This window comes from Sylvia atricapilla, chromosome 12, assembly GCF_009819655.1.
Source record: "Sylvia atricapilla isolate bSylAtr1 chromosome 12, bSylAtr1.pri, whole genome shotgun sequence".
In the NCBI taxonomy this organism is placed as follows: Eukaryota; Metazoa; Chordata; class Aves; order Passeriformes; family Sylviidae; genus Sylvia; species Sylvia atricapilla.
In genome coordinates, this window is record NC_089151.1 from 17,027,740 (window position 1) to 17,051,790 (window position 24,051).

At 42.1% G+C, this 24,051-nt stretch overlaps 2 protein-coding genes across 2 annotated transcripts in view; one reads left to right on the plus strand and one right to left on the minus strand.

Moving 5' to 3' along the window:
• RGS9BP (regulator of G protein signaling 9 binding protein) overlaps positions 1–24,051 on the plus strand; it is a 419,431-nt gene that overhangs the window by 62,298 nt on the left and 333,082 nt on the right. The window lies entirely within an intron of this gene.
• Positions 9,287–24,051, minus strand: part of VAT1L (vesicle amine transport 1 like) — a 55,453-nt gene continuing 40,688 nt past the window's right edge. The window contains exons 8-9 of the mRNA XM_066327952.1: positions 14,018–14,101; positions 9,287–12,147 (exon numbers count right to left, since the gene is read on the minus strand). Coding sequence (XP_066184049.1) covers positions 12,049–12,147; positions 14,018–14,101 — 183 coding nt within the window. The 3' untranslated portion in view covers positions 9,287–12,048. The remainder of the gene's footprint in view (positions 12,148–14,017; positions 14,102–24,051) is intronic.

Consider the following 24,051-nt stretch of genomic DNA (forward strand, 5'->3'; position numbering starts at 1 on the left):
ATTTGGTGAGTAGGTGAGTAATTATTTGCCCCTTTTACTGAGAGTATAAAGAGAAAATGAAAACTGATCAGAGTCTTTGCCAGGCTAAGGAATTACAAGTGAGGCAATCTGAAGAGCCAGGATGGTCAATAAAAGTTGGTAACAGACAGGTTAGTAAGAGTTTTTACTCAAAGGTTAGTAAAAGGTTTATCACCTCCAGTACATCAGTGTTTATGACTGTCTTGGGTAAATGGGACCCACTGGTTTACTTTTATTTGTTTCAATTTATGTAGTAAATTTTAAAAACTCTCCTAGTCAAAGATTATGTTGTGCTTGGAAAATTACTGTATGCTAGGTTTTTTTGGCCTTGAAAAGTCTTGCAAAGGCTTTCTTAAAGATTTGATCTCTGTCCTAAGAGACATGATCATGGCTGACATCCCAACACCAAAGTTATTTTGAGGGAATTTGTACAAACAAACTGTGTTTAGAAAAGAGAAGGGCTAGCCTTATGGTATGTGAGGTTTTGTGAAACTTATTAATGATATTTTGGGGTTTTGCCATCGGTTCGAGTTTCTTCCTGTCATGATAATTTGGTGTTTTGAAAGGAAATATGCTGGGTACAAGTGATCTGCTCTGTCTAACAGAATTAAAGGTGGTTCTAGGTTTATTGCAGAACGAGGCTGCCCACCAGTGATCTGCACTGAGTGTCAGTAAGTTTTGAAATTAGGACATTCATGTCTTCTTTACATGTGTCACTCTGCTCCCACAAGCACATGCCTCACCTTGGCACTTGGCACTGTGGACTGGGACTGATTGATCAATAAATCTGCTTCTCAACGTGGTATTTTCCAGGTCCAGACTGAGGTATTCAGTCCAGTGCTTTTCAATTCCCATGCTGTAAATACAATCTTTAAAAAAAAATTATATATATACAGATAGATAGATACAGATATATATAAAATAATGTATGTGAATGGAAAAGGTAAGTGCTTTAAGTATCTCTTATTTTGGGGTCTGTCACAAAGCATCTCACAGTTGGGTCTCAGCAAGCAGAGAGGAGGGGAAGAGATTTGCAAAATGCAACAGAAAGTCTTGTCTTACATCCATCACACATCTTTAAGACAAATAGCATCATCTTGTCTATGTAATCAAATCATCTCCCCTGTATTCCTGTAATTCTCTTACAATGATACTGGATATGTGTTATAGATTGTAAACCAGAGAAAACACAGCTGATCCAAGTCAGAGACTCAGAATACAGAAGAGTCACCAAACCTACACAAAGCAAGGTGAGAAAAGCCAATGAGCTCTTCTTTTGGTTTCCTGTCCAATGCACTCTGCACTGACACAGGTCCTGTCTTATGGTGTTCAAGTGTCTCAAAGGAATGACAGAGTTGCCAAATCGTTTTTACCTCAGGCTTTTAGTTGCAAAGATAAGAAGGTGCAGTGGTTTTCTGCCTGTCATTGCATGGTTTTTTAGTCAGAAAGGATCCCAAAGAAATAGGTGCTTATTTAGAGATAAATGTTTTGCTGGATATGTGAAATGTGCACAGAGACCAAACCAAAATCCCTCTCAAAAAAGGGACCTTTTACAGATCAGCTGACTCTGGCATCTCTAAAGATAAGGGAGTCTAGGAGCAAATTTAAATCAGGTTCTTTGCTGTCCAGGTGCAAATAGAAGAGTTGAATGGAGTCTTTTAAAATGTTGCTCCTGTGGACTTGGCAGTTTCCATGCTGGAAATTCCTAGCAGCAGCTCAGCTCTTTTAGCCCTCGGGATGTGTGTGAGAATGTATCTCTTTCTCTTTTGTAAACACAAATTACCTGATGTGCTATTTTTTCTCCTGTAATGTGTGCTGCCTTTTTACCTTCCTGGAAATGACCTGAAGACATCCTGAACATTTAATTTCTGCCTTTAAATATTACGGTTTTGATCATCATAACTGCCCTAAGATGAGGTTTTCCAGTCTCACATTAACATGATCTCACCAGGTTCTGCTCATTCTTATGTGTGCCAGACAAACTGATTTGGACAAAGCCTTGGTTCAGGCACTGTGAAACTCTCCAGACAGCCTGAGTTGCACATCCACAGCTTCACAGCAGCTTTCCAACAGTGCAGCTCTGCACTGCCAGGAGGACTGGGCAGAGCAGGGATTATATTTTGGGGTGTGTAGATGTTTGTTGAATTTTCCTCATCAGAATGGAAATTCAGACTTGTCAGGAGTGTGTCTGCCTTTATGTCTGCCTTCGGTGGCTGCACTTCACCAAGGGCTTGGAGGTTCTGCTCAAAGGCTGAGGCTTTCTGCCTTGCCAAACCAAAACTTGAGTCACAGGATCTGCAAGCAGCTGACCCTCCACTGTTTTAGGAGTAGCACTGTCCCCATGCACAGGCATAATCAGCTCCTGTGCCAGGCCCCAGGCTTGGAAAACTTGGGATGCAGCCCAAATAAACCACTATTCTTTAAAATTTAAATGGAGTTTATAGCTGCCTTGTCAGGAAGGAGAAATAATACCTAAATGTAACTGCTTGGGAGATGTCTGCTTGTCTCTGTAGGCAAACTCAAGCAGTGGGAATTAGCCTTGGCTTGCTGAAGGCTGAGGAAGAGGGAGGACAAATCCTGCACCAAGCCCTACTTTCCTGCTCTGTGCAAGTCCCTGCCCGTGTGCTGGGATGGAAGTGAAAACCACACACCAGCAACTGGACAGATGCTCACACAAGGATGCTGAGGATGGAAAAGAAAACTGATGTGTATAGGTGGAATTTTCAGAAATGGCCCATTGTCTCTGGGGGGGATGCCCACTGGGAAAGGTCCTGGGTTTAACTTTCCCTCCCATCCAACTCTCTGACCCTCCAGGCTCTGAGCACACACAGATAGGCTGTTACTGTTGGATGTCTGTTCAAAAGCTGCTCCCAACATTTTACTGAACACAACACAGGAATCTGTGAGATTTTTTTTTTTTAAGTCTCAGTTGCCTTTTCCTGCAGAATTCCAGTGTGGGCAGAAAGAACCATGGCAAGTCAGTTCAGCATCCTTCTGCCCTGTCCCTGTCCCTGTCCTCGTCCTCTTCCCCTGCTGTCCTTAGGGACCTGGAACCCAGAAGGGGTGGGTGCTGAAGCCAGAAGAGAGAGCCCATCAGTGCAGATGAGCAAAAGAGATATTATGTGTCTTTTGTGCTGTGTTGCTTTGCTTGTTTGCTGATGGCACTCAAGCCATCCAGTCCAAATCCAGCTTGTTAATGTCTACAAAATGCAGTCACTGCACAGTCCGAGGTGCAGCCAGACCCTGGCTGAGGTACTGACAGTATTTAAGGAGTAGGATTAGTCCATTCCAGAAATTGCAGGCTGTTCCAAGCCCAGCCCTACATGTTTGGGAGAACCCTGGAGTGTTTAAATGAAAAGCTGAAGGAATCAGCAAGAAGGAGACTGCAGTTCTACCTGGGAGGGTGCACTTATCTCCATTTTAGGGAGATTCCATAAGCAGGGCTTAAGGGTCTGGACACAGCATCCTTCAGAACTGAGGGAATTCATGCTGTATCATTACCTAAAAGTGTTGGTCATGAAAAGAGGGATACAAATCCCCACTTCTCCTTGCCTTCTTTTCTTCCTGAAAAATGAGATAGATTCCTCTGGCAGAGTTGGGGGATGCCAAAGACATGGTCACTCTGTGTGTGCTTGGGCTGTGTGTGAGCCTCCTGTCCCACTCCTGGATCCCTGCCCCTCTCCCAGCTGTTCCCAGCCCGGTGCAGCATCCCCTGCCTGTCCCTCGGGCAGGTGCAGTCAGAGGCCCTGCAGTCAGTGGTTTTGTGCTGGGATGGACCAGCTGGGAATGTGCCAGAGGCAGGGCTACACTCCCTGATGGATTGTACGATTTTCTGGGAAGCTCTTTCAAGAGGACCTGGAGTCTCAAAATAGGATTTGTACAAAAATGGTTTGTAATCATATTTTTATGTAGAGATGGAAAGAGATTTGTGTGGTCTCCTGCGTCCAGCTACAAACAACTTACATCCATTTAGAGCTGGAAACCTGACCTGGACCTCAGTGCCAGCACATGATGGTCCGTGTATGTCTATGGCATGACCTCACACATCAGGGATGAAGGGAATTCAGACTGCATTCAGACTTGCAGGTTTTAGAAACTGATATGTTCCTCAGTGGCAACAAGAACAGCAGGAATGAACAGGCTATTTATTCAAATATGTTCAAATAATACTTTCAAATGGAAAATATTGTAGCGTTTGCTGAGCAGTTTAGGCATTGTGTAAATATAAACTTCTCAGAAATGTTCCTTGTTCATTCTGTCATGCACATTCTTACTGCAGTTTATTCCCATTTCCAGCAGATGTCTTCAGTGCCCTAGGAATGATCAGGACAGCTCTGATTTTATATTGCTTAGTCAACAAGCTCAAAGAGAAAAGAGCAGGCTCTCCTCTGCCTGTTTAATGTTCAGGGTAGATCCCCTTTGTTGTACAGTGTTACTCAGTAAATCATCAGGCTCGGGCTGATTATACATTTTCTAGCTGCTTCTACTCTTGGAGAGCAGCTGCAGGCAGACACCCCTCAGGCCAATCCTGTCTGCACAGCTGAGGTGTCAATGTTGTAAAGATGTACTAAGGAACTGGGGATAGTTTGTCCTGCTTTTGTCAATAGTGTTTCCTAAAATAATACTATGGGCTCTGCATGGAATAAATATAACATATAACAAAGTGACAAGTTACATCCCCAGCTTGTCCATCCCACATCACAAATCCACAGCTCAGGTCCTCTGACAACAAGGATTTTCCATTTTAGATCATTTACTTGCACCAATGGCTCAAAAAAAACCCCAAGTATAAACCAATACTGTATCCTCAAAAAAGATAATTTGGTTTAGCAATAAGTATTTTAACACAGAGAGTTGATCAAGGATTCAAAAAAGAATTCTGTGGGGTTTTCCTCCACCAAATAAGCTACAATAGGGACATAAATATTACTTGCTGAATTTTTAATACTGTAGCTGTGACTGGATTCATTTAGAGGACTAATCAGCTTGGTGCTGTCCCTATCAAAGCCAGTGGGATGAGACCTGTGAGATTCCAGTTTGGGTTGAGCTTGCCATCCTAATGAAAATAAGGAAGGAAGCTTGCAACAATTACCCTTTTATTTTCCTGTTTTGCTGGTTGATTAGTGAACAGAGCACTGTAATGACTTTATCCACAGCTGACATGTTGAACAAAACACAGATCAAAGATCTCATATGAATCATATTATGTATGCTCTATTAAGTTAAACCACAACCTCAGGGAATGTGCTGCAAGAAACACAGCATTGAAATTGAGACATTTGATGTGTGGATGGTGAGAAGTGGCAAGAGCAAGTGTGGTGCAGGACAGCCAGAGGCATCCAGCATGTTTGGGTGAGGGGTTCCAGATCCATCATTCCAGTGAGATCCTAAAGACAATTCCCTGAGTAAATCTCCTTTCCTGTGCCTATGCTGAGCCTGGGCACTGCCCTCTCCAGTGCCCAAACACAGCCCTGCTCTGTGGGCTCAGACCCCCGGCAATCAGACTGCATGGTGGCACTTGTTTCACAGCCCTCTCTGCACTGCCATTTCCCAGCCGATCCTCAGGTGGAGCAAACTCAGCTGCACTCAGCAGGGCAGGATGAGCCAGAAGGGCTGGATCTACAGCCCCCTCTGAACCCAGGCACCTGCTGGGTTTGGGGGTCACCCTTTCCCTGGGATGCCCTCACCAGATGGGATTATTCAGATGAGCATGGAGAAAATGATCAAGAAAATGGCAGAAATTTCTTTGATGGTCACATTCATAGTTGGCTCGTGCTCTGAGTTATCTGATGGGAAAGCAAGGAAAATTTAGATTATTGTCTCTCAAACCCTTATATTTTTATGGAGCTTTCCTGACTGGGCCCTAGCAGAGGGCATTCAGAACATGATTCTGTGCATCCCCATTTCTTTGGAGCAGGTAGGATTTGAGACACAGCTGTGAGCCATGCAGGCGAAGTTTCCAGCTCAGCTGCTGGCAATTCTCCTTTGGTAAATGGAGAATTAAATGCCAAAGAACCATAAGTCCTTAAACCACATGGCAATATTATGGCATTAGGCAAATAATTTAATTTTTCCTTTCTACAGAAGAAATGGTTCAGAAACTTGAAGGGATGCTTTTGTACAAGCAAAGAGATACATGGTGAGTTACAGGAGACTTGATTTTTTTACAGTGGGAAAATATTTCTAATATGAAATGCAGACACTAGAAGGAACAAAACCAGCAGCTGAGAAACAGAAAAATAATCTGCCAAATCAAACTGACTTAGAAAAACACTTCACTTATCATCATCATCTCTCTTCTGTGTTAGCAACAAAAGAAATGTTTTCTCCTGGAAGCCTCTGGAAAACATCAGTGATCTAACAGAGCTCCAGGCCACAGAATGCCTGTCACAACAGAAGACACACCAGTCACTGCTCAGCAAGCTTGGCACATGAGCCTTTACAAATGTTTGGTAATTAACTTATCACCTGGCCAGCCCAAGGAGAGAAATTCTTATCACAGATAATGCAGCCAGCATCTCTGCCATCTCACTGTGCTCTTCCAGGGCAGGAAGATGCTGCATCATGTCCTCCTGCAGCACACAGTGAGCCCCAGCTCTCCATGGAGGAAACACATTTACACAGATTATGCAGCAGACAGACACTACAGGATTTGTGCTGCAACCTGCAGCTTGTCAGGGAGATGATGTTTGGCAGGGACACAGCCAATGTCTGGCAGAACACAGCCCATTCCCAACTCTGCCAGAGGCAAGGCAGAGGTGCTTCCAGCAGGGAGCTGGAGGCTGATGGAGCAGAACTGGCAGAGCACCTGGGCTGGCCAGGAGGGGCAGATTGCAGGAGCTGTGGGCATGGGAGGCCCAGGTGCTTCACCCCTGTGCTTCTAAGAGCAAACCTGCCCCAGAGAAATGCTCATCTTCTATTTCCCGACCCTTCAGCGGTCACAGTAAACCAGGTTTTCTTTCAGTACCTTACCCACTTCTTTTGGACTAATTGTGACATCTCAGCCTCGTCACTGTGCAAGGAAAAAAAAACTCATCCAGACAGATCAAAGCCCTCCTAATCTCTGAAGGAAAAGAAGCAAGTCCTCACCTCTGCAGCCCTCCCTCAGTCACAGACCTCATCCTCTAATCAGTATCTGGGAGCTGCTGCTCCTAAACTAACCAGTGCCAGTGGCATCTCTTAATTGAATCCCATTTAATCCCTGCTGCCCAGTTTGAATGGTGGGATCTGTATCAAGCATTAAACATCATGAGGCTTCAGCAGCTGGAAGAGTCTTCCTTTGATTTTTTTAGATTATGTTTCATTTGAGACAGTTTTAAAGCTTTTATCAACTGTGCAGGTTGTTCCTTCCTAAATGAAAGCTGATTTTGCACGATGGCAGGTGTAGGAGTTTTTTAAGAGGACAGTCACTATGAGGGTTGTCAATGCTTGTTCCTTCCCTTTTTTTCCTCATCTTGCCCAAATGCCTGCAGTTCCTGAAAGTGAGAAGAAAGGTTTCCATATGGGAAGGGTTAATCCACGTGTGTTAAGTCCACCTGGAGTTTCTCTGTCACTCTCTGTGGGGGATGAAAGTGGATGTGACCCATACTCTTCAGAAGGTAAAAAAAATAATTTTCCTGAAGTGCAACCAGAGAACCACCATGATGCTTGAGTATTGCAGGGACTGTGGAACCCCTTCAGAGAAAGGCTGGGCTCTCCTCCAAGCACACACATGAATCAACAGAAAACATGCTTCAAATCCTCACTCATTACTCATGGGCAGAGATACACAATTGAGTTTTCCCCCTGCATTCATCCTCTAACTCTTCCTGACCTGCATTGTTGCAGTTCCTGCCCAGTGCTGCTGGGGAGGTGACAGAGGCAGGCTGGAGCAGTGCTGGGGTGGGCTCAGCTGGGCACCCTCAGGCAGCAGGAGCAGATAAAGCAGCGCTCACATCCATCTTCTCTCCAGGAGAACACCGAGGCGTTTCCCTGGGTGTCACAAATTACCTGGGAGAAAGGTGCTTGGATGCACAGAGCAGTCAGATGTGAGCATTGCTCTGGCTCTTTCTGCAGTGGAACAAAGCACTGGCTCACATCAGGGGACCGCAGTGCTGCCAGGGGGAGAAACTCCTGCACAGTTCTCCCGGAGCTGGGGGCTGTGCTGGCAGTCGTGGCCAAACCAGGAGAACTTTCCTGATAAACCCAATCAGGAGGAACCACTGAGCTCTCAGAAAATGAGAGGGGAAGCACAAAATGGAGGATAAGGTGAGAACCAGGGGTACTGAGGATCCAAGGTGGATTTTTGCATTTCATGCAGATGCTACACAAAGGCAATCTGCCACATCCTGCTCTGTGTGACAGAGCACTGCAGATGGCCCAGTGGGAAAGGTGGTAAAGGCAGAGCTTTAGTGGCAATCACAGAGAATTTGCAAAAGGCTATGGCTGTTTGCTTTCAGTCTCATCCTGACCCTGTGATTATGGATGCACTGATCATTACTTGCTTATTAAAACTTAAAAACAGAGGGCAGAAATTTACTCTTCACACTCAGCACTGCTCCTATGAGCTTTGAGATTACAGAGCAGATTTGGTAACTACTGAAGTGAGATTTTCCAGGGACATCCCAGGCTTTGGAATGTGTCCTGTGGGACTAAAATGAACCAAAGCCAACATTCCCTCTTTGTTTAGGTACTAAACTGAAGTTCATTCACTTCTTTCCCTCATGTAGGGAGATCTTTACAGCCATGTACTCAAGTACAGGCTGGAGATGATTGGAGGGCTTGGTAACCATCACCAGTTCTTCCAAAAACAGAGGCCTGGGTTAAAACCAAGGCCCAGGAGAGTGGGATTCAAAACTCAGTCAGGTCCTCTTGCTTTCTACAAGCTCATCTGGTGATGACTGGTTTTGGATTAAATTTTAAGATTATTCCATTAGGGAATTCTAATTTCTGAAAGGAGCTATCTCTCTGAGGATAACTTGTGTGGCAGTCTGACCCCTAGTTTTGTATCAAAATACACTTCCCTAAACACTTAGTAAAAGGTGTTTATATAATGTTTTGAATTTCTTAGACTGTGACATTCAAAATTTTATATCTACATTGTTAATGTTCTGTAAAGGACACAGAAGTTTTAATAACCTTGATTTACTCTGTAATAGTCGAAATAAATTATTTGTATATCCCACAGTGACCAAAATGGAAAATAAGACCTCACATTTTCCTCTGAAGCAGTTCCAAGTCAGTTCCCTAACGTGACCATAACACTAGAATAAAACATAGAGGCCAAGGATAATGCTATGCTCAACATTTTATTTATATTTTTGTGTAAACATAATTTGCTTTGTAGGCACAATATAACAAAAGCTCTAAAGCAACAAATACAATTAAACAGTGTTTCAGTTCACTTCAATCAGGCTTAAGTTAAAGAAGCTTTCACAGTTCCTTTAAGGCAAATTGAGAAATAATTTGTTTCACTTGAAGAAACTATCCAATTGTCTCAGAGTTGATTAAACAACACTGTCAGTAGTAAGCACAACCCTTCATTTCTGCTACAGTAAGACTTGGTCAGTGACAAGCCTTGGCTTCACCAGTTTGAACAGCATGGCCTCCACCCCTGCCAGCGTGATACTACTGCTTGTGGTCTCCTGAAAGGTACTTAGGGCTTGTGGGCCAAATTCTGCTACCAGACATCCTGCTTCCAGAATGGATGCCTGAAAACCTTCCGTTCATCTCAGTAGCAGCTTCCCTCCATGCTAGATTGATACCAGTAAAACACAGGGCACAGTTTAGCTTGCTGATGGTCACACTCAGCTGTGTTGCACTCAGGTACTTCCAGAAGTATTCCTTTGTACTCACTGCAATGACCTGATATTCTGCTGATCAGAAAATGGCCCTAAAATTGGTATGAATTAGCATGGAGAGTATTTTTTGCCTTGCTAACAAAACCAGAAAGAACTAGCCAAAATTATGTGATTGTTGTCCCTGTGGTGTCTGTGGCCATGACCAAGATCACCCATATTTGTCTTGCAGGGTAATTTAGAAGCAGAGCCCACCAGACTGTGGTTTAGAACAGAAGAATGGGTTTGCTATTCTGCTTGCCCTACTAATTTAAGGCCTTGAGAATGCCACTTACTGCCAGCTCGAAGGTCACCAGCAATATTGCTCACTTTGGCGTCAAATCAAAATTCCTAGTTACGTTAAGGTCTGTTGCAGGACAACATCATTACACTAGCTGCAAAACAAAATTGGGCATGTTTCCTACTGCTGTCAGCTGATGAGTCATGAAAACCTAATGGCCCTTCTTAAAAGTCCAACTGGCAAGCCCAATAAATGGAAAACTCTCACTGAATACGTATTTTCTTCTGCAGATAAAGTCCCTGTTTGGGCCCGAAATGGCACTGGAACAATAGACAAGCCCAGCTTGAAAATAAACTCAACTATAATGAAATGAAGAGAAAAATGAAGTTTTGGTTGGATCAATAGTTCAGAAGCTTTTTTTGGCATTTTTCTCCACAGTTATTTCTTGCTGTTATTTTTGAATTTGTTCAACCCAAGGGGAACTCCTTCAGAATGAACCATCTGCACAATTCTCTGACAGCGACTTCATGAGCACAGTGTAAAGAGATGGACGTTAATACTCAGGCAGCAAAACGAAACAAACAGAAAAAACCTAACAAGAATCTTCTAAAACCACACATAAAAGTCATTCAGACCCAGAAGTCCTCTCATACTGACAAAAGCCTGAGAAGCCTCCACTTTTAATTTTTCTGTGTTAATTTTTAACTTCTATCATAACATGCTACTTGTAGATTTAGGTGAACAACTAGTCATGTCTGGGTAAATAATTTCTTTTGAAAAAAAGAATATTAATTCAAAGCTGTAGGCATTATGCAAGGTCTCTGCCAGTCCTTCAGCATTTCTACTGTATGTGATCACAGTAATTTTAAAATAACTGTTTTAACAAGACAGTTGAGGACCTGAGTAGCTGCTGTTTGGACAGGTGAAGGACGTGGAAAAAATATTTATTTTTTCATGTTTAGATATAGTTTCCACTAGTGGGAGGTAGATAAGACTAGCTGGTCTTTGAATACTTGATCCTGTAAATAATTATAAATGTAACTGTACATATGGAGCAGAGCTTTTGATAGAGCAATTCACCTAGATAGAAGTTATCCCTGTACATGATCTGTGGTGGGATTAAGGCCTAAACCTCATTTTTTACAGGGTTAACTTCTGCAGGAGTTCAGCTCCAGCCTGACAGTTGACGATACATTAGCGATTTCAGAGCAATAGACTCCATCAGCAGATTTCTTTCCACATCCCAATAAGTGATCCTTACCAATGCAATTTAAAAATGAAATTTAAAATTGGTTTGAATTTGACGTATGAGTCAATGTGCCCTTACCAGAAGATGTTGATCAAAACCTCTCAATTAATGATTTCTTTCACAATTTCAGATTCCATGATTCTGGATGAGGTGCTTTTTAAAATGAAGATAGGATTGCTTGTGAAATTATGAAGTATGATTGAGGAAAAGAAAAAGTAATCTTTGTTGCAACTTTTATTTGTGGTTCATTAAAGAAAAACTATTTTAACACTGAAAATCCAGAACTATAAAATTATCCCTCCAGTTACTAGAATCTTTCAGACAGCAAGTGGGAATTTTTTTTTTTTTTTTTTTTTTACTGTTTCCAACTTGCAAAAAAAGCCCAAACTTCCCAAATAACTTTATGCAAGATGTTGGAATTTGCATGAGAAAGATGCCCATCTAAAATTACACAGTAAGTTAATAAGGCTTTCAAACAAGAACAGAAAAACCCATGGGACTCCTACAGGGAAACTGGGTATTACACAGAAATGTCAGAATACTGCACTGGATGAGAATGGCACTTGAGTTCAAAACAACAATGATCAACAGCTCATAGCTCAGCTGACTGCAAACAAATACAACACACACTGTACTACAGCATTTGTTCACTGATGCACAGAAGAGATTTCCCAGTCTTGTTCCCTTCTCCTTCACGCCGCCTCCTGCCTGCCCCGCTGTGGCTGCTACTGGATGAAGGGCATGCGCTCCTTGTTGTCATTGTCCCCTTCGTGGTCCTCTTCCTCCTCCCCAGCCTCGCTGGTCTCCGTGCTGTCGTTGGCCATCTGCACCATGAAACACCAAGGACATCAGAGCACCTTCCCCACCCTTTGATTCCTCCTCATTTCAGTTTGATTCACTGGATAAAGGACTCTGCAATCTCAAGGCGGCAGGGCTGCCACGCGAAAATGAACATTCTGTCTGTGGAAAGCCTTTGCTGGCTCTACACCACTTCCAGCTAAACCTGCAGTTTGAACAGCTGTTCCATGGCTCACAGCTCAATTCCCTAACAGCAAGCTGTTTGTAGGATAGCTGCACACGAGGACTCTGTGCACTTGTAGTAAACTGATAGTAAGGGTCTTGGACAGGAAACACAGCTGCGTAAGAAGTTTACAGAATGTGGGACCTCTGGATTACAACTCCTCTATCTTCTTTTCCAGGAACAGGCTAATGGAGGCCCCATCTAAGGTACAGTGTGAAAATTCAGGGGGCAATTTCCTTTCTTTTATATATTAAAAACCCAATGACACTTTATAGAGCAGTGTAGATGCTGGCAGGATACACCCACAACAGAGTGCAGGTCCCAGATCATACAGCAGTGGGAAGAAACTGCATTTTCATATTTTACTGAAGATGCCTGCACAGGCAGTAGGCAACTGCAGGAATCTGTAGTTCAGAAAAACATTTAAGGAGTACACTGTGGGTTTTTTCATGTGGAAATATTTATTACAAGCTGTGAAAAGGTGCAGGACCCTCCAGCACTTCACCCCGTCAGTGTGACAGGTCTGTGGAGGCACAAGAGTCTGGTTCAGTGGATGGGGGTAGTGTTTAACAGCACAGATTAGTGTGACTGGATTCACTTATACACCCACATTACCTCTCTTAGGACACAAAAAGATTCTTGTATTAGCTTGACTACTTCAAAACCAAGTAAGCAAGGGACTCATTTACTTTTTAAAGAGAAATGCAATGATGTTCCTTCCCTGTTTGATTATTAGCCTCTGCTGGAAATAAAAATCTCAAACATAACCTCATTTTAATGCAGAAAAAAACACTGCTCTGAAGTTACCATATTTTTGAGTTAACACTCATGAAAGTATATTGTTCCACATGTGAGGTCCTCAAAGCCTTCCTTTTCCTTGCAGAGAGTTTGTATGAGATTTGGGGGCAGTTTTAAAGTGAGTAAGAGCTTAACTGTAAGTCCAGGTTCTTTTCTTTTGAAACAGGAGGTTTCTCAGGTCTGAAAGCAAACTCCATACATCAGTATTGATTTAAAGTCGGGTTTGCATTACCTTCTTTACTGCTCTTTCCTACACCATCAGCAAATGCTCAGGAGTGAGCCTGGCTTTCATTTACCACTGCTCTCTGAAAGGTTTCTGTACCATCCTAAGTGCTCCAAATCGAGTGGGCCAGAGCTCCATCACTGCTATCTTCCTTCAGGATATTTCTAGAAATATTTACATGTTATACTTCATATATTACAAAAACCAGCAAACTAAATTGCTACCAAAAGTATAACTTCAGTATGGGAATCAGGAAGCACTCTTATATTTGCACACTGAAGCAATATTGACTGGGTTTTTTCCTGTTCAATCCACTTACTCATACAGGAATATTTTAGTTTGAGAAAAGTCTGTTTGTTTACCATCACAAGGGCAGAAAGACACTTGGCAGTTTTACCCTGGTCCAACACTTGCTGGCACGTTTTTAGAGAAGCAGATAATCATTCAGTATAGAGAAGTAACTGCTGGCACTTCAGGAAGTCCATTTCACTTGGTTTAAATACAGAAATTATGGTTACTGGTTGTATTTGGATACTATGGATTTAGGAGAAATCAGTGTCAACAAAGCATTACAAGGGACATGTGTCCAGAAGCCACTGGCAGGCTGTATCATGCCTGGCTGTACATCATGTCTGTAGTGCTTTGCACTCACCAGGGGAGTGGGTGCTTTCTCCACATCCAGAATGAGTTTTCCTATATTTCCTCGGTCATGGATTCTCTGCATGGCCTCCTTCACCTGAAAGAAAGATCGCTTTTGATAATTTTCAGTCATACCCTAAGAGACCCCGGAGTCCTTCCCTTCCAAAACCAGCAAAACATTTAAGGTGTGCTATGTGCAAGGTCACTCCAAGAGCTGCTTGAGAAAAGACCAAGAGTTAAACATCTTTTAGTGAATTTTTAGGGCCTGGCTTTTGCATTGTGTTTGCCAAAATGGGATGGGAGTCCTGAGGAGAGTCTCTAAATAGCATAACACATCCATAAGGTTAATGCAGAACCAAAGTAATGGATAGCTGAGGTGCAGGGAGATTTACAGGCTCAGGGAGGTAATCCTAAAAGGTTGTTCATTGCATTTTGTCTTTGCAGAATATTTATCAAGACATCCTACTTTCACTGAAATATTTCTAATTGACTTATGATATTTTTCAAATTTTTATGGGTTACCACAAATGAAATACTATGCCCGGGCTATGGCTGGGATTAGTGCAATACTGTGGGTCTTGCTGCATAAGCAAATATTTATTTCCTTCTTTTACTCACTATTTTTCCACTGTTTTTTAAAAGAAGTTATTTAACTGGTGTCCCACCGATATCACCAAGACCATCTGTTTAACAGCTGGCTGCAATTAGTGCATGTGAGAAAGGCCCAAGAACCTCTTCTTACAAGTGCACTGGAGAGAAGCTTAGTTTGGATGTATGAAGTTTCACAACTCAGGAGAGCTCACTGCTGATAAATTGAATTTGTGTGTGAGTGTGTTGCACTGAATGTTTAATGTGCAGCATACAGACCACTGCTGAGTCACTGGGGCTTGGAGCAGCCTGGGACAGTGGAAGGTGTCTTTGTCATGGTAGAGAGTTGGAATGAGATAAGCTTTAAGGTCTCTTCCAATCTATGGTTCTATAAATCACTAAAAATTGGAAGATGTCAAGAGTTTCCTCACTTTCACAGTGGGAAACTTCAGAACTGAAAATGTGCCCATAAAGGCTGTTCCATATCCTCATCACACTGCTCTTTGCCAGTATAACAGGGTAGGTTGAGACAAAAATGAGTTTCATGTTAATAGGACTTAGCACCTGTGACATAGTTCTATTGAATATTTTAAGAATAATGACATATACCTTTGAAACAAAATGCTGAGTTGGGAACTGATGGGTCCCACAGTACATTTAAAAGGCTGAACTGGAGTCTAGGCTCCCAATATATTCCCTGAATGTCTAATACAGAAGGAGGTATGTGATTTTTAAAGATTATACAGCATTCAACTTCCAATTAAATTTAATGGATGCTGGGCACAGCACAAAATGTCTTTCCCATCTGTCGGCCTTACTTGGGAAGCTGACTGCAGTGAACTCAGTGTTACTCCCTGAATTTTACATAGGTGTTCCCTCAATTATTAAATACCAGACTTAGGAAAAGAATCTATTTGAACATAAGAAAAATTGCACTGCAAATGCAATGACTTTCTAATTTAGGGCATTATTGTAAATTCACCTCAGAAAACACAGTCTTATGAATCCCACTGGATAGCAGGCTGACCTCTAAGTGCAGTCCACAAAATCACAATACCTTTTATGAAGCTACCTTAGAGCATAAACAACACTCAACTATCCTGCCAGACTAGTTCTACACTCTGGATAATATTCCTTGAGGAATATCCAATCATGATGCTGAAGAAGCAGCAGCAGTATAATTTTTTTATGTCTGTTATTGCCCAAATCAAGCTTTTAGGAGGTTACAGCCCAGCATAAATAACAGAATTGGAGAAATCAGCAAACACACTTGCCTGTCCACTGAAATTTATAACCAGAACATCATGTGGAAAGCAGGGCATACAACATTTATTTTAATTTGTACCATATCATATTTAGCAAGGCAAATTTGAGAAAATGTGTTTTCCCTGCTTTTTTCACATACACAATATCAAATTTAAGCCCCTGGAGAAAGGTTCAGTAGTTGTTTCCAAGACATTTGCAAGTAACTTGCAAATGCAAATAACAGGCAGAGGCAGAGGGAACAATAAAACTTATAACAATAATAGTGGCTATGGAATCCAGATGGAGCTATTAAAATATATGAAACATTGAAAAGATTTGAAGGGCTGATACAACATCTGTGCCTTTTAGTGTTATTTGCAACTTACCTACCCAGTCAGTCCAATTCTATCCTGGTGCAATGCCATTCAGCACACGATGTCTGAGTTAAGAGACCATGAGCTATTTTAGAAATGAGTAATTTTCTGTTTATGGCTGCTAACAGTCCACTTGTTCAACCAAGACTGCAACTACTTGTTTCCCAAGGTGCCTATTAAAACCCTTTCCTCTTCTCCTGCAGGGGACAGAGAGGATTAAATCCTTCTTTGCTGTACAAGTATGGTTGAGTTGTTCTGCAGACTATATGGAAACTTTCAGGTTTTTTCTGTGCCTTTCACAGAGGGAGGAGCTTCTGCAACTTGGTGCCTCAGTGTTTGCATATTCCTAATGAAGACAGTGCCTCCCTCTGTACTTGGTTAAAATCAGAACCAGGCTTAACTGGTTGTACAGGGAGGCATGTAGAAATTCTGGAGTTTACTGGAGATTCCCTGAAGTGGTTGAAATTTGATTCAAAGTAAGCATCCCTTCCAGCAGAAAGAATCACAAGGGTTTCCCTCTTCTTACAGCATTCTATCCCTAAATCCCTTTTCACCAGTTAGTCCATATTGCTTGCTATTTGCATCTGTCAGCTCAAAGCCAAGTCAATGGATTTTACTTTTATTTATGTGGATGAGTTAATTGAAATTATTCTTGTGCAGTATCATCAGCAGAGGGCTGATGGATTGGAAACAGTGCAAAGGGGTGTTTACTGATAAGAAGAGCTTCCACTGGAATAAAGTACAAAACTGTTCTCTCTGTGTTTGCTTTCAGTATGGCTCAGCCCTGAGAGGGTCTGTGTCTGAACTAATGCCATACTACAGATTTTAGCCTTGAGAGGCCTTGAGAGCCTCCAAATTGACACAATTTCTATCAAAGCTCTGCAAGGGAATCAGAATTATTACCCGTTAGTAGAGGATTGGTCCTGGCAGCAATGATACACTGAATTGATACAGTATCTTTTAAGAAAAACCTGTATTTCAATTTCTCTATAGTTAATACGTTGAAAAGTTTTAATTTCATTAAAAGCAGAAGTGAATCCTCTACAGTAACTGTCATAAACTATTTTCCATTACTGAACACAGCACCTGTGTATCCACTGGGAACATGGTGTGATTTTATTGTATTTATTCTGTCTTTATTGAGCTGACAGCAATTTTCCTTTAAAGTAAAATACAAGATTGCATAGAAAAAAAAAAGAGAGTAATTATTATCTCAGTTTCTTCCTTCTACATGGTAAAGTACTAACAACAGCAGATAGTGGAGCACTACTACTGCAGGTAAGAAACCAGCCTTCAGGAATCACAATATATCCACAAATAACTTAGAGAAGTTTAATGAAGTATCTGTCAGCACTCCTGACTAATTTGCAATACACTCCTCTTGGAGAAATATAGGTTAAAAAAGCTCCAAATTAGGCATGTTATAACCACTCAGACCAGACAAAAAGGATTTTCATATTGAAATTAAAAATAGCAGGCACTACACAATTTTTACTCAGACAGTATCTGCAACGCCAAAACAATGAAAACCAAGGTGTATTCCAAACAGAACAACTAATATAACACGCTGGCATTGTATTTGGATATTTGCAGCCAGCTTCTGATTACAGTGCTTTTCCACAGCTTTTGATGGCAGGGTGTAAAAAGAGTCCATTTAAAATCAACTAAAAAACTCTTTTTCCCCTGCAATACTTATTGTACACCTGCCTTAATTCTCCTTTTTTTGCCCCCTATGTTCTCCTTGGATTTTTCTTGTTTGTTTTTAGCACTATGCTTTCCCCAGGTGGAATCAGGAACTGGGACAGATTTCTTGTCTGGCTTTTCATCTTAAGGCTTTCATTTCAGGTCTCCACCTCTGCTGTCCTGGTTCCTTTTCCTTTGGAAAGTTCTTGAATAGAGACACTTTCCTGGGTGCAAGGCTGATCCTCTATAAATAATACATGCCTGAAACAAACAATTATGCTCCAACTTGGTATTGCTATAGTCAAGCCTCCACTTACCCATTTTACTACCAAACTAATTTGTTGGCTGCTTGCATTCAAAATCATGAGCCAACAGTAATCTCTACTGACAGATTCCTAAATTCTTGCTGACATTCTGTTGGCTCTGGAACTTCATTTGCTGTTAGAACATAGCAAGAGCAGTCTACTGCTTTATAAATACAGGGACATTTAAATGGAAAATGTATTACTAATTATCTGCTGCACCATTTCTCAGTGTGAAAGAGAAATGCAGCCTACCTACGAAATGGATGCTATTTTCAAGCCTTCGGGTATTATTTTAAACATAATGATCCATTTCTGTATTTGGTCTTACAAGGAACCAGTCTCAGGAGTAAAATAAGAGACTGGGAAGCTGGATCATGAAACCACTCACTCTGCCAGAGTAACACATTGGGGGCTTCAGGCCCACGTCAGTAATGTGGAGTTTAGGAGGGAGAAACAATGAAGGCAACATGCCATGGAAAAGCTTCTTAGTGGAAATGTCACAACACAGTGTTTTCATCATCCTACATGAAGCTGTTTAGCTCAGTAATGTGATTAATTTTATTGATTTGTTTTTTTAGTGAAGTTCTACAGTTACTTTAGGAAGAACAAAAGGCATTGAAAGACACTGGTGCAACAGAAGAGTGGATGTTCTTTAGCTGCACAAGGTTGGAAGAGTCTGTTGCACAAACTCCCACCTACAGATTACAGTTCCATTTTTGCAGACAACTTCTTTATCTCCTCACTCCTCACTGTCAGCTAAGGCAAGTTTTTTGGATGGTGGCAGAAGACTCTGTCCTTTCTTTTCTTGGGGCCTTCTCATGATAGTGTTTTTCCCTCAGGTGTTTGAAAGGATTTCTACTTATAATAAAGGAATCCTTCACACTCCCTTTTGATAAATCAGGCCATGGTATGAAAGGCTAAAGAATCTTACGCCAAGATTACAAATTTAGTCCAAACCAGGAGTGATATTAATTCAATTATCTCAATGTAATCTGTAAAACTCCCCAGTCATTCTAACACTATATCATCATGAGCTGTCAAGAGGGTTATCAGCACCCAAATGAAGGAAACATCTCTCAGTACCAGATGGGCACAGTGAAGCAGAGAATCAGTTTAGGTTATGATCTACAGCTGCAATTTTCCCTCTCATTAGTTACACACTTATAGGTTCAAGATTACTGTTTATTTTTATACATCATCTCAAAGAATCACCTTTCCTCCTCTGCTCACACACGGAAAATGTCCAAGCCTTCCAGCATGTCATGACTTTTCCCCTCTAGCCATGAAATAATCCCCTCATAAATTTTAAGCTGTGCTGCACACATCACCTCAAAGCCCTACCTTTCCAGCTACACCCCCTCTTTTTAACCCTTCAGCTGATTCTTCAGAACAAAAGCAAAGACAAAAGGAGCAACATTTACTCCCTGCATCTGGCCACCAACGCAAGTCCCTTCTGCTCACACCCCCTCCTGTGAGCACTTCTGCCCAGTAGTATTTTAAACATTCATGTGATTTTTTTTTTTGGTGGGTTTTTTCACATAGGAGAGTGTCCAACACAGACATATCCAAAGCTGGTGCTCCAGTGATTCTTTACAGCAGCCCTCCAAATGTCAATGTCACTCAAACCCAGTCACACAGTTCTGCATTTACTGGCCCATATATTCACATACTGTCTCTTGGGCAGTTTCTGAGGCCAGGACTGTGTCTATTGAGGGCTGTTTGTCATGTGTACAGAACTTCCACCTGATCTTACTGCAGCCTGCTCATCACAGCTGCAGCACCAGAAATAGGAACAGCAACTTTTTAACCATCTGCCATCATCCAGCCTATACGTAATTAAGTAAAAGAGGTGGAACAAAGCATTTTGCCACAGCAAAATTACTATCTCGAGGCTGGCTGACTTCTGTTCTCCAAAGGAGATGGAGAGAAAGGAAGGAGCACCCTTTAGCTGCTTAACCATCAGAAACAGGACCATATCTCTTATCAAAAGGTTTGTTTGGTCTTTGGTTTGGTATTGTGCAAAACAGACCCAAAATCCACTTCACAGTCCCATTCTGAGGTTCATGAGAGATCAGAATGGAAGGCACAGCACGACAGCTACTTTTGGAGGAGAAATTTGAATATCCTGTCTATACAGAGAGATTTCAGTCCCTGCTCTACTGGTGTAATTTCCCTGACACCACTAGCTCACACATGAATGAGTGAGAGCAGGTACTGGGAGGAGAAAAAAGCTGGTATCAGTTGATAAAGGAATACCAGGATTGTTCCATAGCCGTCAATCACAAAAACATGCCTTCTGTAAATGAATATTATCATTCAAGCGTGGGTTTTACATAGATCTGCACTCTTTGACCACTCCTCCCAATCTGAGCATGAACTTTCCATCAGGAGAACTCAGTGTTTTCCTTACGGCCGCCCAGAGAGCTTCCCCTGTTACCCCATCCTGGTCCCCTCTGTGCAGCTAAAACAAAAAGGACAAATTTAGCTCGTGTTTGACTGCAGGCTCTGTCTGCCAGGGCAGAGCTGTCTGCACGAGCATTGCTCACCAACAATTAATTCCTCTCTGAGACGCCTATAACTGCATCATGCCTGCAAAATCACATGGACAGCGTCTCCATGGTGACAGTGCCATGCGCTGTGCAAACAGCAGCTGGCTAGTCAAGGTTACTTTGGCAACCCAAGTGTCACAGGTAATGATCCAAATCTCCTTCACATTTATGAAAATATAATCTGAGTTAAAAACATGCCCGTTTTTCATTCTAGGGCTGACTCTGTTCTGTGGCTGCTCATAACTGCCACTATTTCAATCAGCCCAGAGCTACCTCCATTAGAATTACAAACAATAATACCAAGAATAACTATTTAAGCATTATTTCCAGACAGTAATGAAGAAAAAAGATGCATACTGCAGTAGATTCTAGCTGAGATCCCACATAAGCAAAGCTTTAATACCATAGCTTTCATTAGTGCTATAGAGCAAAATAATTTTTATCAGGCTCACTGCTGTGTTCTATTATAAAGCTATGCTGTCTTTAATATGGATTGTGAGCTGCATTCTAATTGCAGATGCTCTTCTCAGACCAGGAGAAGAGTTTTCTTTCATGTTTTTGGTATCTATGGCTTTTAAAACTAACACTGCACTCGCTACAAAGAAAAACCACCTCATCTGTCTTCTGGATTATGTCTGTCTGCATCTGGTCTGTGGAAGGGAAGAATCAAGGAACCAAGGACAGCAGTTTCTGCACTTGCTGGCAGCTCAGAAGGAATTGAGCTCAATGTCCCATTGCAGCCACAGCCCTGTTCAGGTGGCTTGTCATGAAGGGACAGGAGGTGGCTCCCTGCACAGCCAGGACACACACATGGCCAGCAGCCACTGGCTCCTTTGCTAACAACTGCCCCTCTGCTCCCAAAAGAGACATCTGTCAAAACTGAGTCCTCTTGTTTTGCTGGCCTATTTTCTCCTTGATAATCTTGAAATGTCTCTCTTGTGTTTATACGATACGATGTTGTGAGGTAGTATTTCAGTGGGAAACATGCTGGGTTTCTTCACAACTTTTTTGGTTTTATTTTTTAAAGTGAGTTTGCAATACTTCCCTTTCTCAGGCTGCCTTCTGTACAAGCTTTTACAGAAAAACTGTTTTCCTATGCGATTAGTGACAATTATCCTACCAAACACAGTTATTTGGACAAAACCATCCTTTGCTGTAAGGGATTATTTCCCTTGAGAGCAATGGAATAACATGTATTCAGCACAGCACACTTTCCTGGGAATGATCTGCATTCATGATAGAAATATTTCCCTTGCACTGTGTAGCAGAATAGCCAGCAGAAAAGTGCTTGTAGTGTTAAATTGCCTTTTCTGCTGTGACAAAATCCTTCAATTACGTGTTATATGGGAGCTAGGTATGTGAGAGGCTGGCAAACCCACATCTGCAACCAGCCTGGATTCTCCTCACCTATACCATTGATTCTGAAGAGACCTCCCAGACTCTCTGCTCTCCTGGAGGCTGAGGGTATGCAGCAGCTTGCATGACAGATGGAAAAGCAGCATAATATTTACAGGATTTTGAATAGGCTCTATTCCTGCCTGTGGTGAATGCAGCCAGCTCTTAAGATACAGAAATTGAGCACTGAGCGTATGTAAGAAGACACATCAAACTCTGGGTATGCGGGGCCCGGTTTTCATAAACGCCTACATGGGCACGGAGAAAACATGTATTCAATCAAAATGAAAAAACTGAGTATCACTAGCAGTGATTTTGAGCTGATTAGAGTGTTTTCCCTACAGGAAAAGCTTGGATCATGAAGTCTGTTTCCACTCCATGTCACATCATGTCCTGTCCTGTCCTGCTAGAAGCCATCTGAAAGCAAAAATGATTTTATCCAACAGGTTTATGCCCTGTTACACTGAACTTTTGCACCACTGGTTTTGCCTGAACACGTGCAAACAGAAAATCCTTTTAATATCCCTTTCATCCCTTCACTGCTCTCTGCAGTTGCAAACAGCAGCAATGGCCTCTGTTCCCTTCTGCTGCCTGTCAGTGAGGAGAGACCTTTTCTCTGGAGTACCTTTTAGCCTCTCTGTATGTTGCCATGGCAGCAAGACTAAAACCAGACCCAAGATGAGAAAAATGTCAAAGGAATAAAAACTGATGCTACAGGCAAACTGAGAGTCCTCCCTTGGCTGCTGAAGATACCTATTAAGTGATACATCTTCTGGATGGAGAGCTACAACTGCAGAACTGGGCTGCCTTCTCTCTCTCCTTATTCCTACAAGCTCCTGCTGACGTCAATGAGTGTTTGTTTTGTCTCAGTAAAATTCAAAGGAAAAGAGATTTAAAGCCTGGCAATTACAGAATAACTGAGCCAAATCTTGCCAGCTTTTACTCACAGAGTCAACAGGGAAAGCAGAAAACAAGCAGAAAAAAAAAGGCAGAATCAACAACAAATTAAATATTTAGAAGTACTAAAGGCCAGTGCCTAGATTATCAGTTTGGTGGGAGCTTTTCTACATAATAAAAGAGGAGAAGAGCCTGAAATCTGATCCATAAACCCAGGGAATTCCAGCAGGTTAGGACAGCTCAGGGGCATTCAGCACTGACAGCTAAAGACAAACTTTTGGCTGCAGCAAAATGTTATAGAATGGACATTTCTGTGAGACTGTGCATTACCCCAGAACCTGCTCAGAGCCAGAATGCACACTCATTTTGATTTAAACTGGCACATCTTTTCTCACTATCACTTATTATTAAGATAAGCTTGAAGAAAGTATTTTTTTCCTGCGTTACTATAGGAAATTCCTTATTCCCCTCAGGGTCAAGAGTTTCTCTGGAGTATAAACTCGGTGATGAAATCCCTGGAAGACATTTGAGCAGAGAAGACACATCCTGAGAACCAGGATGAAGCTTTACGGTCTTCCACTGGTATTTCTTTTAGAGCAGTAACAAAGACAGGACACCTGTGAGCCACTGGCTCCCCCAGGACTGGCTGAACCTTTGGAAATATGGTAGAAATGACAAAAACATGGTCCCAATGCTAAGGAAATGCTTTTGAGCACATCAAAGCCACAAGCAGCAGAGCTCAGAACCGATCCCCTTCATGGTACCTTTCTGAGCATTAATGCATCTTGCAGTAAATTGCAGCCAGGGATGCCCCAGACACCCCTGAAGCTTGGGCTATTCAGAGATGCTGATCTGCAGCAGCAGCTTTTATGGTGAGGAAAGCTCCTTTAGCTGCAAATGAGTTTTGGCAGCCACAGGGGAAAGAGACCCTCTGTACTCTGTTAGGGTGCAGCAGTCTGCTGCCTAAATTGAATTAATATATGATGCTCAGTTTGCTGTATTCCTGTACTC